This window comes from Saccharomyces paradoxus, chromosome XIII (genome assembly GCF_002079055.1).
Source record: "Saccharomyces paradoxus chromosome XIII, complete sequence".
NCBI classification, from domain to species: Eukaryota; Fungi; Ascomycota; class Saccharomycetes; order Saccharomycetales; family Saccharomycetaceae; genus Saccharomyces; species Saccharomyces paradoxus.
This window is the reverse complement of record NC_047499.1, coordinates 909,026-925,440: the sequence shown is the minus strand read 5'-3', so window position 1 is coordinate 925,440 and position 16,415 is coordinate 909,026. Positions and strand designations below refer to the sequence as shown.

Here is a 16,415-nt window from a genome sequence, read left to right as displayed (position 1 = left end):
AAAACAGTTTTATGAATTGTCTCGGCCACTTCTTATTGTGGTGTATCAATAATGGCAATCAAAACTATGGGATTATCTACGAATCATCTACACATGATTAAATATACGTCCCCCCAATTACGGTAACACCAATCTTGTGTTTTCATCCTAAGCCATGTTTTGTCTCTCTCCAGTCAAACAAAAGCACCCTTTTCTTAACTAACGGCCCAAAAAAATAATAATGCATAGCAAAAGAGGAAATCAGGCATAGCGGCTCTCATACAATTTGAGAACCTGGCATTGGATATGCGACTAAAGGAACGTAGGAGCTATCTTTATTCGCGATTGAACAATATAAGGAATACCAACCACAACAGCTGCTCAATATACCAAAGTATCCTCCTGCCATCGACACATTAGCGCTTTGTGTGAAGGAACCGATGCATAACATTAAAAATGTTAAGTCCAGAAAAAGTAGCAACAGGAATATCCCCCAAGTGCTCTTCATGGAACAGACCATGACCAAGAAATTGAATACGGTCCATCCTGCTAGGTAAAATCCCAGCACATTTTGCAGTGCCTGAGGATCATCGGCATATGCTTTAGTCACACCGAATTGTTCAAGGTTGAGACACCCCCAACTAATCCAAAACCCCCCAAATGATCCAAAAACGGTCATACAAAATGTATCTCCGACGCAGAAGGAAAGAAGTCCTGAAAGCAAAACAACGGCACCACCAAAAATAAAGGATGCGTTCAATAAATAAAGATTGGTGACTCCACGCACTCTTGCATTTACCAAACCTAATGTTAAACACATAAACGAGAAAGAAGCTAACCCTAGTGGGAGGGGATTGGCGAAACCAACTTGTCTTGGTTGCTCTACAGGCGTACCGGAACCTAGGTCTTCCAAGAAGCTGTTCGTGTCACCCTTTTTGAAAAGTCTGCCCCCAACCATGATATACTCATTGACAGACTCAAAGTGTTCGCAGCTAGGTTTATTTTTGTTTTCATTTGACACCTGTGGGAGTATTTCCGCATGTTGGGTTTGTACTGTTTCTCTCATATTGCTTTGAAGTGAGGATCCTGAAGATATGGGCTCCATCTTTAAAGTACACTGTTTATGCACTTAACAAATGTTTTGCCTTTGACTGCCAATAGGCTAAAGCTTTATTTCATGGAACAAATTTTCGACCTTTTTATATGCGTTAGCTTTGCCACAGTTTTGCTCTTTTTCAAGAACTAGTGCAGCGAAAATTCCAACAATTCACTTGATTCTAATCACATTATGGACAACGGAGGATTCCCTTTGAAAATTGCCAGTCTTCCACCCCTTTGCAATTACTCTTGCGGTCTGTCTACTGGGAAGAAACCAGAGAAGAGAACAAAGAAAAAAAAAAAGAATAAAAGATAATTAGTCATGCCATCCGGTTGTGGGGGCGGGGGTAAAGTATATTCTGATCTTAATCTTAGATTTATTATTTTTCATCCATTATTCTATTTAACTTTTAAGTTTCGCAGTAATAATGAGGTGGTTTTATGCCGTGCTTGTTTGGAGGCAGGAGTGCCTGAAAGAAAATTCATCCACCAACTCTTTCTCCGTCTAGTTGTTCGAGCTTTTCTCTGTCTGTGTACAAGAGAAAAAGAAAAGCTTTGGAAGGGGTGAGCAAGCTACATCGTCCCGCGGAACACAGCAGAATATTGCCAAAATAAGGAGATATTGTGACTTAAAATTTCTTCCTAATGTACCATCCACAGAGGTGAGCGCATTCTCGAAAGAAATACCCATTGGCTATCCAGGTTTGAACAAAAAGTAATTTCTCAATATTGTTACGTTTGACAAAAATACATAATCGTTTCATACCATTCTGGTAGTTTTGCATAAAGCATATTTATAACTCTCGATTTTGCTATGTAAGCTCATACTAATTTGGGGTGCCAAAATCTTATATCACCCAAAACCAGGTCGCTATTCTTAGAATGAATAGATTTTTGGATTTTGTGTATATACATCAATTTCTGTACATATCTAAAAACAACAGTACAGCGACAATGAAAAAAAAAAAATCTTCTGGGGGCTTATATTATCATACCTCATAATAATAAAAAACTGGTCAAGAATTCACCTTCTCACTCAGGGCCCGCAATTATAGTCTTGACTAACTCTGCGACGTGTGAAATTTAGTAAATCGTAAGCCTTGCCTGCATCTTCAAAGCTGAATCTGCGCGTTATTAAAGTCTTGGTATCAATTTTGCTCGTAGCAACCACGTTCACCGCGTCGCGAACGAATAACGCAAACATTCAATTAGTTCATTTCATTGCCGCAACTTCAGCAATTGGAACGTTGATGTAGTTCTTACTGACGCCAACCTGCGCCAAGGTACTTCGGATCTTAGTTTGCTTGACACTGACACCAATGTAAGCATTAGCGTTTGAACACTAGAACATCACATCTGCATAATTTCCGCTCAAATTGTTTTTAACTTCTTCAGCAAATTCCAGAATTGAAGTATCAGTAAGGCCGAATTCTTTGCTCTTTTAGCTTGTTGACAAATACATCAATAAAAATGACGTCACTAGCACCAAACGCGCGCGCTACTACGCCAGTTAACAGCCGCACGATCCTGTACCGAGCACAACAACAGTAGTGTCAAAGCAGACCTCAGCCAACTTCCTGGAGTGCAAAAGGACGGATAAAGGTTCTACACGAGCTCCCTCTTAGTATCTGACGTTTTCTGGCAATTTCACAAGAAAATTATCTGGGGACAAATAGTACTTCATGAGGGTATCAACAATTGGAGGAGTTGCGGAAAATGCCATATTTGGGCAGATCATGCCTCCCTTCCTCGGTTTCGTTAGAATAACGGCTGGGAACACCAGATTAAATAGCAACACAGTCATCAACTTTGAATCTTGTGACAACGTCATCAACTTCCAGAACCTGCCCGCTTCATTCAGGACCCGAAACCATTAGTGCTTTCAATACGTATTTATCGGTGCCGCATCGCTGCTGGTATAATTAATACAGAACCACAGACACTTTTAGTTTTAATAGATAACTTAACATTTAGGATCGTCAATGGTAGAAACTGGCCTTTGCTCGATGGCGATGTCTCCAACTTTTCTTAGAGCAACTGTAGGGTCACTATTTTGAGACGTGATTTTCTATCTCTTTTTCTTTCCTTATTTTTTGGATTGTTTCTTGTTTATTCATCAGTAGAGTTTCTTTTCCGCTTTGTATCTTTTCTCATAATGTTGAACTGCTTGAAACGTTGATGTTATATATAAAACTTTAATTATACAGAAGAACAGTAAGAGTGACCCACTTTTTATCTTAACTTTAGTATAACTGCTGCTGTGAGAATTGGGAATTTAAGATATAGGTGTTATGTGACCGGAGAAAGGAGATACGAGACCGGAAATGAATAAATATTATGGGCCTTAAATGTGGAAGAGAAAAGAAATATTGAATTTTTTAATATAGGCGACAGTTTCCTGAACGAAACTCGTTCATTATCTCATCCCGAGAAGGGCCGATGTATGCTAAATTTGCACGTAGCTTGCAAACTTCAATATATTCTGTTTGCAACCTACCAGAAATCTATCCCGAGAACTTTGTTTTCTGCACCCATGTGTACCTAAAACTTACTTTTCTGCAGGGCGCGTAAAAATAAGGGATCGTGACGTAATGTAGCGTGGGGGTGTGTGCCTTATTTGATGCCTTCTTGGTTTTTGCCTTTGTGCCTGAGTCTCCCTACCCCGCGTTATCCCCACCACATAGTCGCTACCTCCTTGGCACGGACTTAAAAATAGCTGCAGGATGAGCTCAACGAACATCCATTTTGCATACCTTTTTCTTGTTTTGTAGCTCGCCATTTTTTGATTCAGTACACACCACAATGATACGTCATTTTATAAACTTTTCGCGCCGATATGAACCAATTACGCTTGCGTATTAGTCGTGGATATATGGGTTAGATGCCTCGTATATTCTCCAGTTGTGGTGGGAGAGGGTATCGCAGGCTCTGGAAATAATGAAAAGTTAGATTTGGCGTTACAAGTAACTTTGAGAACTATCATGTTTTAGGAGGGAAGGAGGCCGCAGCGGTTGCAGTTTCAAAGTGCCAAATTTCATCTATTTGTACATATAAATAGCCAACATCAATTGTACAACCGTTAGTATTTCCTCTCTTTTCTGAATCTTAATACACAACATCAATAAAAAAAGTAAAAGTAACCAGAAAAGGAAAAGAAAAACGTAACAATTTCAAAAAAATGACAAAATCAAACGAAACAACAGCTATCAGCTTGAATGCTAAGACTCTAAAGAGTTTTGAATCTACTCTTCCAATACCAACTTATCCCAGGGAAGGTGTTAAACAAGGTATTGTTCATCTTGGGGTTGGTGCATTCCATCGTTCTCATTTAGCTGTTTTCATGCATCGTTTGATGCAGGAGCACCATTTGAAGGATTGGTCCATCTGTGGTGTCGGTTTAATGAAGGCAGATGCACTAATGCGCGATGCTATGAAGGCTCAAGATTGTCTCTACACAGTTGTGGAACGCGGTATCAAGGACACTAACGCTTACATTGTCGGTTCCATTACTGCTTATATGTATGCTCCCGAAGATCCAAGAGCTGTCATTGAAAAGATGGCCAATCCAGACACACATATCGTGTCTCTGACCGTCACAGAAAACGGTTACTACCACAGTGAGGCAACAAACTCATTGATGACCGATGCTCCTGAAATCGTCAATGACTTGAACCATCCAGAGAAGCCGGCCACTCTGTACGGATACCTATATGAGGCCTTGTTGCTACGTTACAAAAAAGGTCTTACTCCATTTACTATTATGTCATGTGACAACATGCCCCAGAATGGTGTCACAGTCAAGAACATGCTTGTTGCATTTGCCAAGTTAAAGAAGGATGAGAAGTTCGCTGCTTGGATCGAAGATAAGGTTACTTCTCCTAATAGCATGGTTGATCGTGTGACCCCACGTTGTACTGATAAAGAGCGCAAGTACGTCACTGACACCTGGGGAATTAAGGATCAGTGTCCCGTTGTCGCAGAGCCTTTCATCCAATGGGTTCTTGAAGACAATTTCTCTGATGGCCGTCCTCCATGGGAACTTGTTGGCGTTCAAGTCGTCAAGGATGTCGATTCCTATGAATTGATGAAATTACGTCTGCTTAACGGTGGTCACTCTGCCATGGGGTACTTGGGATACTTGGCAGGCTACACGTATATACATGAGGTTGTCAACGACCCAACTATCAACAAGTACATCCGTGTGTTGATGCGTGAGGAAGTCATTCCATTATTGCCTAAAGTGCCGGGCGTTGATTTCGAAGAATACACCGCCTCAGTGTTGGAAAGATTCTCTAATCCTGCAATTCAGGACACCGTCGCACGTATTTGTTTGATGGGCTCTGGTAAGATGCCTAAGTATGTTTTGCCATCTATCTATGAACAGTTGCGCAAACCAGATGGTAAGTACAAGTTATTGGCAGTGTGTGTCGCTGGCTGGTTCCGTTACTTGACTGGTGTAGACATGAATGGTAAACCATTCGAAATTGAGGATCCTATGGCATCAACCTTGAAAGCAGCCGCAGTTAAGGGTGGTAAAGATCCTCACGAATTGCTTAACATCGAGGTCCTTTTCAGTCCTGAGATCCGTGATAACAAGGATTTTGTTGCGCAGTTGACCCACTCCCTAGAAACCGTTTATGATAAAGGCCCAATTGCCGCTGTTAACGAAATTCTAGACCAAGTGTGATTTCAAAGGTGATCCGATCTACGCTCCCTAGATAGTAATGACTAGATATCTTGGGTGGATTATATAATGTTATATTTTTGTATATTGTTTCTATTTAGACAAGTAATAACGTGTTATGTTCCTGTAAACGTACTTTCAACGGTTTTAAGAGTACTCAAATGGATTCATTCCATATTTTTCACCACCCTCACCATCGCCATCGCCATCGCATCTCATTTCACTCCACCTACATAAGCTATACTTTCTCCACCCCGCTTTATGCAAAAAAACAAAAAAGTATTTAAAGATATAAAAACTTGACGCAATGTTGTCTTCATCGAATGCAATTTATTGATATACACACACCGGTTGTATAGCAGTATTGACCTTCATAGCTCCGAGAATCTTCATAAAATTCGTGGCAAATTAAAACTACACATTATTATGTAAAATATAATATACAATGCTGCGCCTACAGGGACAAGCATATGCACTCAATGATCAATCAGAACCCTTTGAGAACTTCAAAAATTTCTTCCAATCTTTCTTTTCGGTATTTCTTTCCTCAGCAGGAATTCCTCTCTTTGAAGGAGGAACCCAAGATGCAGATGTCCATGGTTTTACGCCTTCTTCATATAGTAATTGGATTTCCTCTAAAGATAAACCAATTGTTTCCGGTAAGAAGAAGAAGACGTACAAAAACATAGCAACCAAGCAACCCACAAACACGTAACCATAGTAGAAGTGGATAGATCCGGTGATGAATGGTGTGAAGAAACCGATCAAGAATTGCCATAACCAGTTGCATGCAGTGGAAATCGACATTGCTCTAGACTTGACCTTTGAGGGGAACGATTCAGCGACCACGATATAAGCAACAGGAGCCCATGTCGTTGCAAAGCAGAATATATAGAAACAGGTGAACACGATCATGGCATTACCTGCACCTTTCGAAGAGGGACCATCCTGGCCATGAGGGTAAAGACATTTCACCCCGATACTTGCGAATATGACCATACAGGCCATCATCCCAGCTGCACCAAATAATAAACATTTACGACGACCGATTTTGTCTACGACCATAACAGCAATAATAGTGGAAAAGAAGTTCACTGTACCCAGGACGATGGAGGTTTCGAACCCATCAGTAAGCCCAACTGACTTGAAAATGGTAGTCCCATAGAAGAAGAAGTAGTTTTCACCGGTAAGTTGCAAAAAGGTTTGAACAAGAATACCTGTAATCAAACGTTGAAGGACTTTTGTTTTGACCGAGAAAAGTTCCTTCCACGAAGCTTCCCCTAGTTCTTTTTGGGCAAGGACACCGACGTTGATTTCATCAGCTTGTTTAAGTACCCATGGATCCTCTGGTGAAACCTTGTTAATCTTGGCAATGGAAGCCCGTGCTTCCTCATGTCTTTCACATTCGATCAGATATCTTGGGGATTCTGGAACCAATAACATACCAATAATAATAATCAGAGCCCATAAAAAGCAGAGCCCAAGAGGAATTCTCCATTGTGCAGTGTTGTCGTATTTTCTTGTACCATAAACGCTACAATAACCTAAGAAAATACCAAAGGTCATGTTCAATTGATATAGTGAAACAAGCCCACCTCTCAAGTCTGTGGGAGCTATTTCGGACAAAAGCATTGGACACAACACCGAACAGCCACCAGCACCAAGACCGTAAATGATCTTACCGACAAAGTATTGGTACCATTTGTGGTTTGAACTGATCTGAATAATTGCGCCGACCATATATACCAACACCACGATCACAATCGCCAGCCTTCTACCCAAAGTATCGGCAAGACGGGCAAACATAAGACCACCTATGGCACACCCAATACTGAACATTGCCACAAGAAGACCCATACGCACGTTGCTCAAATAGTATTCTCCAGTACTATGCTTGTAAGATCCGAAATTCATTTTAAAGTTGTCCATGTTAATGAAACCTGCTGTAATACCACTATCCCAACCAGGTAGGAAACCCCCAAAGGATATAGGATAACATAGTAAGTAGATGACAAGGTAACCTAGGAGCCCCCTCTTTGGTGGCTCAATGTTATCCCCGTTTAGGACTTCATTGTCAAACTCATCCGACCACTCTTTTTCTACGGGTGGTGCGACATGAGTGTCAGTATTGGGAGCATTTCGAATATCTATGGTACTCTCAACAGATGATTGGGGACTAGACATATTTTCCTTTGTTTTACCTTTTGCTTTTCTTTTTTTTTGTTGTTGTTGTTGTTCTTCAAAAAAATAGAAAGTGGGAGTACGAGTTCGCCTGAAAGAACTTGTTTTATTTCTCTCCTTTATATATCTTTTTGATGGCAAATCTTGGCGGGAAGCGACAATCTCACACCATTAAGATGATAATTTTTACCAGAGAATACGTTCATTTTTTGCATATATCCAGGGGAATTCGACTCTAAAGATTACTCTCCTTTCATTGGATTTAGGTTATTCTTAGATTGTGAGCTAAAGAATATTATTGTCCAATATTATCCTCGAATGTCTACGTCATACCGGGCTGGGCAGCACTCTAACTTACAGTCGCGTCTGTTAACAAAACAGTGCACAGAAAATCACCCCACTCCCTATGGTGCCTTCGTGCCTGGGTGCCTAGAAAGATGATTACTGCTGCCCCACGCACACGAAACGCATACCCCGCCCCCATATTTCCCATTTGGCATTTTTAATTTTAACTCCGGTACGCGCCCCTCGAAGCTAAACTAAATTAATTGACTGCATAATCTAAAAATGAATGCCGGCAGCACGATTCTTCTCTTTACAAAAAAAATTTTGCTCTTAGACCTAGCGGTGCGGGCTAGGCTAGAGCCAATGAATAAGCAGTCAATAGAAATTTAGGGTACTTGGAGTTCTGTGTTTTTCTCTACGAAGAAAACACTATTACATAAGTCACGAAGCATTCCAATAAATTACGCGGATACACTCAAACATATGGTGAATTTAGAAATACAAGAAAACCTAATCATACGATCTTCTCTTCTAATAAGCTAGTTTTCACATCGGTAACAGATAAGCTCGGCTATTTTTATTTTTATTGGGGTTATTGCACAATTCTTGTACGAGATGTGTTTTTTTCTTTTTTCCTTTCTTTCTTTTCTTTTTTTTCTTTTTTTTCTTGTTGCCAAAGCACCATTTTATGCCTAATGACAAATAAATTCCAAATTTCCTTCCATATCAAATTATTCTTGGCTTGATTACCTAAGAACGACTGTGCAGACAATATAATTTTTCAATATTTTACCTAGCGTTGTGAAAATAGGATATATTTCCCTTCTATTGGAGTAAAGATAATGTTTAGACTTTTTCTTTTTCTGCTAAATCTCTCTTTATTGAAAATCTTGCCCAAATTGGTTTAGTTTCTTCAATATGTTCTGGATTTTCCTTGATGTCCTCGAATATAGATTCAAGATCGACTTCATGCGGACGTAGATATCTAGTCTTTTTGAATAGCTTCCAAAAAGTAAATAATCCAACTGCCAATGGAATGATGAAGTACCTAGTGAAAAATGACTCAATATCAAAATGGCCATGTATGAAGTTGTAAAAGCCCCCAGTAAGTAGGAAGATGAACGACATTATTCCAGAGAACCAAGCAGCAAACGGGCCAATGGGTGTGGAATATGGTAGGTCGGACCTGCTGTACCCTTGAGCTTTCAAAGCCCTGTCCATATGAATGTGGTTTGCCGAAATCAAGATCCAACGTAGCAGCGTGTTTGAAGATACCAGTTCTTGGAACCACCCAAAGACAGTGGCCGATGATTTGGAGCATGACATGTATGCCAATGGCAGAAAACTCGAGATGAATATCACACCAACATATGGAATACCTCTTTTACTTGTCTTTAAAAAAATCTTAGGTGCTTGATTTTTCGTTGCTAAGCAGAACAAATTTCTAGAACCTTCAATAATAGCCAAGTTACCTGCTGACCATGCCGATGTTAATATCAGAGCATTGACGATATGAGGTAAGACTTTGATTCCGGCTCTGTTCATTGCAATAACAAAGGGACTTGACTTGGCAGTGCCCGTTCCTGTAGCGATTAATTTGTCATTGTAAGGAACAATCAATGTTAATATGAAGACTGTAACCAAGTACAGAACTATAATGCGTAAAAAGACATTTTTGGCCCCGTGGAAAATTGCATGTCTGCTATTTTTGGTTTCGCCAGCAAGAATGGCAATATTCTGAATACCAGAGTATGAGTATACCACGGAAGAAATGGCGGCCCAAAAGCCTACAAACTTTCCTATGTGTCCACCCACCAAGTAATTTGCAAAGGGACCGGGATCTCTCCAGTAATGAAATCCTAATCTGTCTTGGCCTTTGGTTCCACCGAGATCAATTACCAACCCTGATACGATCAATATTATGATTAGTATAACTTTTAGCCACCCGAATATATACTCGATTTCGCCATAGAATCGAATTGTGTATATATTCGTCGCCACAAAGAGAATACCGAATACGGTTATGAAAATTGCGGGGCTTACATCCGTCCAATATCTCATGATAACTGCTGTCGCCGACAACTCACCAGGCATTAGTGACGAGTATGTAGAGATCCAGCCAAATGTGAAACCAACAGACTCATCTATGAATTGCTCAGCATGCCTGATGGTTGCCCCAGTGGCAGGCATGAAGGAGGCAACCTCAGCGATGGCAATTTGGTTACAGCCCACGACGATACCAACAAATAGATATGCAATCAACAGGCCAACAGGCCCGGTTTTCTTTAATGTACCACCAGAAGACAGAAACAAGCCTGTACCAAATACACCAACAAGTGTCAACATCTTGATATGACGTTCCTTGAGTCCTTGCTTCAGTTTCGTTCTATCATTGTGAAGAACACCCTGCTTTACTGTCTCTTCCACGCTTCCAATGTCACGCTCATCAACATCTGCTTCATAAATCTTCGATTTTACCTTATCTTGGCTAATGGTAGACATATCGCCAATTTCAGACATTTCCTGGGTGTTTATTCTCCCTTTAAAATACCGTTTCAACGGTTATTCGCTATTCATGTATTTAAATAAGCAAAGATTTGCACATGCTAAGTCGAACTAGTAAAAACAATTGATCAATCATCCCACTTATCGCGCCACCTCTCATCCGGCTTATCTTGTCGACTCCTCTATAATCAAAAGTTATTTGACTGCCGTGTTATGCGACTGGCTTATCAGCCTTGGCACTGTGATAACGCACTGCTGGTTTTGTTCCTGCTTTCAGATATGTCAATGCAGTCAATGCAGAAGAACGCAGTGCTTTCTTTTTTTCCGCCGCGAATAGCCATAAAAAGAAACGACGGTTCCTTGTTAATTGCAACCCAAGAAAAAACAGTAAAGTACAAAATGTTCACAAGATTGTATAGAACAAAGATTATAAAGAATGCAACGAAGGTGGATTGAGCCAAATTAAATATCTTTGAATTTGTGTCGTAGTATTAATCTTATTAGTGCCGCATAATTTGGAGCATATCTGATGGTTTTGCTGTTTTGAATGACGTTAACTTTGAAAGTCTATACTTGATATTTATATACCTTAATACATGTTTGCCATTTCATCGAGCCATAAACAAAGTTGGGTCGTTATGGAATTCGAGATACAGTCCCTCCCCCGTATTAGTCGGATTCGAACTTTTATACTTGAACCTTGCCTTCCGCTATAAAACAACAAATTCAGAAGCTTCTATGTTATCTTTTTGTTAATTTCCATTGAAATTGTTACCTGTACGTTATATACAACGCCACCTGCTGCTAACATCCCGTAACGTTCATAAAAATAATCTGTTAAAATGCCTTCAACTCTTTGCTATTTTATTCTTAACGCCTTGGAGGGAAAAATCGACTGATTAAAATAAAATTGCGTACGCGCTTTCTTACCAAATGTGCATACGGCGTGGAGCGAGCGCACGATAACGGGTCTTCGATGGATTTATTGCTTTTTTCATGCAGGCAAGTAAAAATTTTGAGGCATCGCAAGAATTGAAGAGTGTTGGAAGTAAGTCTTTACTCCTCCTTGTCATAATTTGACAAGATCTATTGCGTAGTAAAAGCTGGCAACTAATTGTCTTCAAATTTAGCACTTAGAACGTTTTTTTCTCGTGAAATATCAGGATGGATATACTTAAGAGGGAAAATGAATCGGACAAGTTTACGAAAATAGAGACTGAATCTACTACGATACCAACCGGGTCGGGCAGACCTGACTCACTGGTTAGGAGAATGAAGGACTCCTTCAAGCAAAGCAACTTGCATGTCATATCAGAAGACCTTGAAAACAGTGAACAGACAGAGCAGGAAAAAATCCAATGGAAACTAGCTTCTCAACCTTATCAAAAAGTTTTGAGCCAAAGGCACTTGACCATGATTGCCATAGGTGGTACTTTGGGGACGGGGCTCTTCATTGGTTTAGGTTACTCCTTGGCGTCTGGGCCTGCCGCTTTGTTGATTGGTTTTTTGTTGGTTGGAACTTCTATGTTCTGTGTTGTTCAGAGTGCTGCAGAGCTTTCCTGCCAGTTCCCGGTTTCTGGTTCATACGCCACACATGTCAGCAGGTTCATAGATGAATCGATCGGGTTTACTGTAGCTACAAACTATGCTCTAGCTTGGCTGATTTCATTTCCGAGCGAATTAATTGGTTGTTCACTTACAATTTCGTATTGGAACCAAACTGTTAATCCTGCCGTTTGGGTGGCTATTTTTTATGTTTTTATTATGGTATTGAACTTGTTTGGCGTGAGAGGCTTTGCAGAGACCGAATTTGCCTTGTCAATTATCAAGGTCATTGCTATATTTATCTTTATTATTATTGGTATCGTCCTAATTGCCGGAGGAGGGCCCAACTCTACGGGATATATTGGAACTAAATACTGGCACGACCCAGGTGCGTTCGCGAAGCCCGTCTTCAAGAATTTGTGTAACACATTTGTTTCCGCCGCCTTTTCCTTCGGTGGCAGTGAATTAGTACTGTTAACAAGTACAGAATCTAAAAACATTTCAGCTATATCACGTGCTGCCAAAGGTACGTTCTGGAGAATTGCGATTTTTTACATCACGACCGTTGTCATTATCGGATGTCTGGTGCCTTATAACGATAGTAGGCTGCTCAGCGGTTCGACTAGCGAAGATATCTCTGCGTCCCCCTTTGTTATTGCTTTGAGTAACACAGGATCAATGGGCCAAAAAGTTTCCAACTTCATGAATGTTGTTATCCTTGTTGCAGTGGTATCCGTTTGCAATTCGTGCGTTTATGCTTCTTCGAGACTAATTCAAGCTCTAGGTGCATCAGGCCAACTTCCGTCAATCTGTTCCTATATGGACAGAAAAGGAAGACCTTTGGTTGGTATTGGGATTAGTGGCGCATTTGGTCTTTTAGGTTTTCTTGTAGCCTCGAAAAAGGAGGACGAGGTCTTTACTTGGCTTTTCGCTCTTTGTTCCATTTCATCATTTTTCACATGGTTTTGTATTTGCATGTCACAGGTTAGATTTAGAATGGCTTTGAAAGCGCAAGGAAGATCCAAGGACGAAATAGCTTACAAATCTATGCTGGGTATTTACGGAGGAATTTTAGGATGCATACTAAATGCTTTGCTAGTTGCAGGTGAAATATACGTGTCTGCCGCCCCGGTTGGCAGCCCTAGCTCCGCCGAAGCCTTCTTTGAGTACTGTTTAAGTATTCCAATTATGATTGTCGTTTATGTTGCGCACAGAATTTATCGAAGAGATTGGAAAAACTGGTATATCAAGAAAAGTGACATTGATCTTGACACCGGATGTTCCGTGGAGAATCTGGAGCTTTTCAAAGCGCAAAAAGAAGCGGAGAAACAACACATTGCTTCTAAACCGTTCTACTACAAGATTTATAGATTTTGGTGTTAGTTGACTCTCTTGCATATGTAACTTTTAATAAAATTTGCGAATCGAATTCCTTGCTCTTTTGCAGGTAAACCATTATTGTCTGGCGCTCGCATTGTTAAGCAGGAGGCCGTGCGGCGACTTCGAGAGGTTTCACGCAGGGTTTTTTCTCCTACAGCACGGCATTCTGGAGTGAAAAAAAATGAAAAGTTCAGCTCGAAGTTTTTTTGTCCATCGGTTGTATTTAGTAAGTATTAGTCACCTCTGATAGCAGAAATTACTACCATCGAAGCTTATTCACGCTTGATTACACTTATATATTGAAGGCTTAGTTCAACCAAGCTGAAAAGAACCATTATTCAACATAATTGGAAATCAGTTTATCACTAAATTGCGTGAAAATTGCAGAAAAAATGGCACGTCTTCCTCTGAAGCAGTTACTAGCAGATAGCCCCAAAAAAGTTCTTGTTCTTGATGGTGGCCAAGGAACAGAATTGGAAAACAGAGGTATCAAAGTTGCCAACCCCGTGTGGTCAACTATTCCATTCATTAGTGAGTCGTTTTGGTCTGATGAGTCATCAGCCAACAGAAAAATCGTCAAAGAAATGTTCAACGATTTCTTGAATGCTGGTGCGGAAATATTGATGACTACAACATATCAAACGAGTTATAAATCAGTCTCTGAAAACACCCCGATTAAGACTTTATCAGAATACAATAACCTTTTGAATAGGATCGTCGATTTTTCTCGTAATTGCATTGGCGAAGACAAATACTTGATTGGCTGTATTGGCCCATGGGGTGCTCATATTTGTCGCGAGTTCACAGGTGACTATGGTGCTGAACCGGAAAATATTGACTTCTATCAATACTTTAAACCTCAGTTGGAAAACTTCAATAAAAATGATAAACTGGATTTGATTGGGTTTGAAACCATTCCTAACATTCATGAGCTGAAGGCTATTCTGTCTTGGGATGAGAGTATCCTATCCAAACCCTTCTACATCGGGTTATCCGTGCATGAGCACGGTGTCTTGAGAGATGGCACTACCATGGAAGAAGTTGCACAAGTTATTAAGGACTTGGGCGACAAAATAAATCCCAACTTTTCCCTCCTAGGTATCAACTGCGTCAGCTTCAACCAGTCTCCTGACATTCTTGAGTCCTTACATCAAGCCCTGCCAAAAATGGCCTTGCTTGCTTATCCAAATAGTGGGGAAGTTTATGACACTGAAAAGAAAATATGGTTGCCAAATAGCGATAAGCTAAACAGTTGGGATACGGTTGTCAAACGATACATTAGCAGCGGTGCCCGCATCATTGGTGGTTGCTGTAGAACAAGTCCAAAAGATATCCAAGAAATTTCCGCAGCCGTTAAGAAATATACCTAACTGCATTTGTAGAAGTTGAAAAGTTCTAAACATTATATATATGCTTGGAAGAAGCACTGTATATTAGTTACACTTTGTATACCACAAAAGAGGTAATAATCTATTGCTTTCAGGAGGCTTTTTAGAGCGACGAAGACTCTTCCGTACTTTGCCAACGAGAAAATAGCAAACGTCACATTTTCATACGCGCGAAACGACTAATAGTTCATCTGACGGAAATTTAAAATGCACACAATTCAGGCGGATGAAACTATATAGCGTGACTGAACCTCCGTAAGACCAGATCTTTACTACGGATCCTTCCAGAGGCGTGTCATAATTTTGCGTCAGTCGATGAATCCCAATTAGTTATACTTACTATAGTTAACTTTTTTAACTCTGCACAGCTGATATGGTTAGCTTAAAAGGAATACTATTCGGAAATTGTATCTCAATACATCCAGCTAATGCATTATTGGTAAAAATAATTGTGTGGCTTGCGCACACAAGCCTGTCATAATCTCAAACAATGATATACTACATACATCCTGCATACCCAGAAGGCCTGTTTTTGCTGTTTACTTGGCTCCATTATCGTAGCTGTTGAAACAGGTGCCTTTGAATACCGTTCGAGAAGAATATGCCCATCTTCCTGAAGTTTTGCAAGCCTAAGTCCACGTAAAGGCAAATTCTCATAAAAGTGCGATGTATTGACTTTTAAAGGTGCAAGAATTCAGTGGATATTTTACCTTACAGCTCACTCTGCACCCCAAAAGTATGCTCTGTAATAATTATATGAGGTCGGGCCAGAAATTTATATGAAACAGTACATAGCTATTCCAAATCTATAAATTCTAGACTCTTTCGTGAATGTCATTAAGCAGCCCTCTAACATAGCAATTCTGCTTGGGTATCTACTTGACAGCGGAATACAATATCAGGAGTGTTGTAAATTAGTGGTAAATCAAGTCTTTGTACGTTTTTAGAATCCAAGAGGTCCTTACTAGAAATTATCGTTGATGGGTGTCGAAGTCTTTCTTCGAGGGCTACATGACAACAAAGAAACGTAGTCTTGGAATATTTAGCGCTCAGTGACAAGATATATATATGCGTTAGTATACGATAATAGATCCTCATTTAAATTATTTTGGGAAGAGATCGCAACGCGGCCTGTTTCACTCGGTACAGTATATCACAGTTTTGGTTGCCCCACATGATCACTTGCTTCTTTTCATAGAAACAATGAAAGCAAAAATCATTTCTGGCACGGGACCACTCGCAGATGGAAGTCTTAGAACTATTCTTTAGCGCTGGGTATTGTAGTAGGTCAGTGATAAAGAAACACTAAAATATGGACTAGCGCTCTTCCTTTGATAAGAACAAAAATAGCAGTGACATATAGTAAAGGA

At 40.2% G+C, this 16,415-nt stretch overlaps 6 protein-coding genes across 6 annotated transcripts; 3 read left to right on the top strand and 3 right to left on the bottom strand.

Annotated features, from left to right (window-relative positions):
* Positions 1-256: 256 nt before the first annotated feature.
* SPAR_M04410 (acetate uptake transporter family protein) lies at positions 257-1,084 on the bottom strand (the record flags this gene model as incomplete). Its single annotated transcript, XM_033912737.1, has 1 exon — positions 257-1,084. The coding sequence occupies one exon, from the start codon at positions 1,082-1,084 to the stop codon at positions 257-259; it is 828 nt and encodes a 275-aa protein (XP_033768628.1).
* A 3,171-nt stretch (positions 1,085-4,255) lies between these two features.
* Positions 4,256-5,764, top strand: SPAR_M04400 (mannitol dehydrogenase family protein; the record flags this gene model as incomplete). Its single annotated transcript, XM_033912736.1, has 1 exon — positions 4,256-5,764. One exon carries the CDS (start codon positions 4,256-4,258, stop codon positions 5,762-5,764), a length of 1,509 nt encoding a protein of 502 aa, XP_033768627.1.
* Positions 5,765-6,244: 480 nt separating this feature from the next.
* On the bottom strand, positions 6,245-7,945 carry SPAR_M04390 (sugar porter family MFS transporter; the record flags this gene model as incomplete). Its single annotated transcript, XM_033912735.1, has 1 exon — positions 6,245-7,945. The coding sequence occupies one exon, from the start codon at positions 7,943-7,945 to the stop codon at positions 6,245-6,247; it is 1,701 nt and encodes a 566-aa protein (XP_033768626.1).
* A 1,128-nt stretch (positions 7,946-9,073) lies between these two features.
* Positions 9,074-10,747, bottom strand: SPAR_M04380 (uncharacterized protein; the record flags this gene model as incomplete). The annotated part of the gene is made up of 1 exon (XM_033912734.1): positions 9,074-10,747. The coding sequence occupies one exon, from the start codon at positions 10,745-10,747 to the stop codon at positions 9,074-9,076; it is 1,674 nt and encodes a 557-aa protein (XP_033768625.1).
* A 1,149-nt stretch (positions 10,748-11,896) lies between these two features.
* Positions 11,897-13,660, top strand: SPAR_M04370 (amino acid permease; the record flags this gene model as incomplete). The annotated part of the gene is made up of 1 exon (XM_033912733.1): positions 11,897-13,660. One exon carries the CDS (start codon positions 11,897-11,899, stop codon positions 13,658-13,660), a length of 1,764 nt encoding a protein of 587 aa, XP_033768624.1.
* A 389-nt stretch (positions 13,661-14,049) lies between these two features.
* SPAR_M04360 (uncharacterized protein) lies at positions 14,050-15,027 on the top strand (the record flags this gene model as incomplete). The annotated part of the gene is made up of 1 exon (XM_033912732.1): positions 14,050-15,027. The coding sequence occupies one exon, from the start codon at positions 14,050-14,052 to the stop codon at positions 15,025-15,027; it is 978 nt and encodes a 325-aa protein (XP_033768623.1).
* Positions 15,028-16,415: the final 1,388 nt, after the last annotated feature.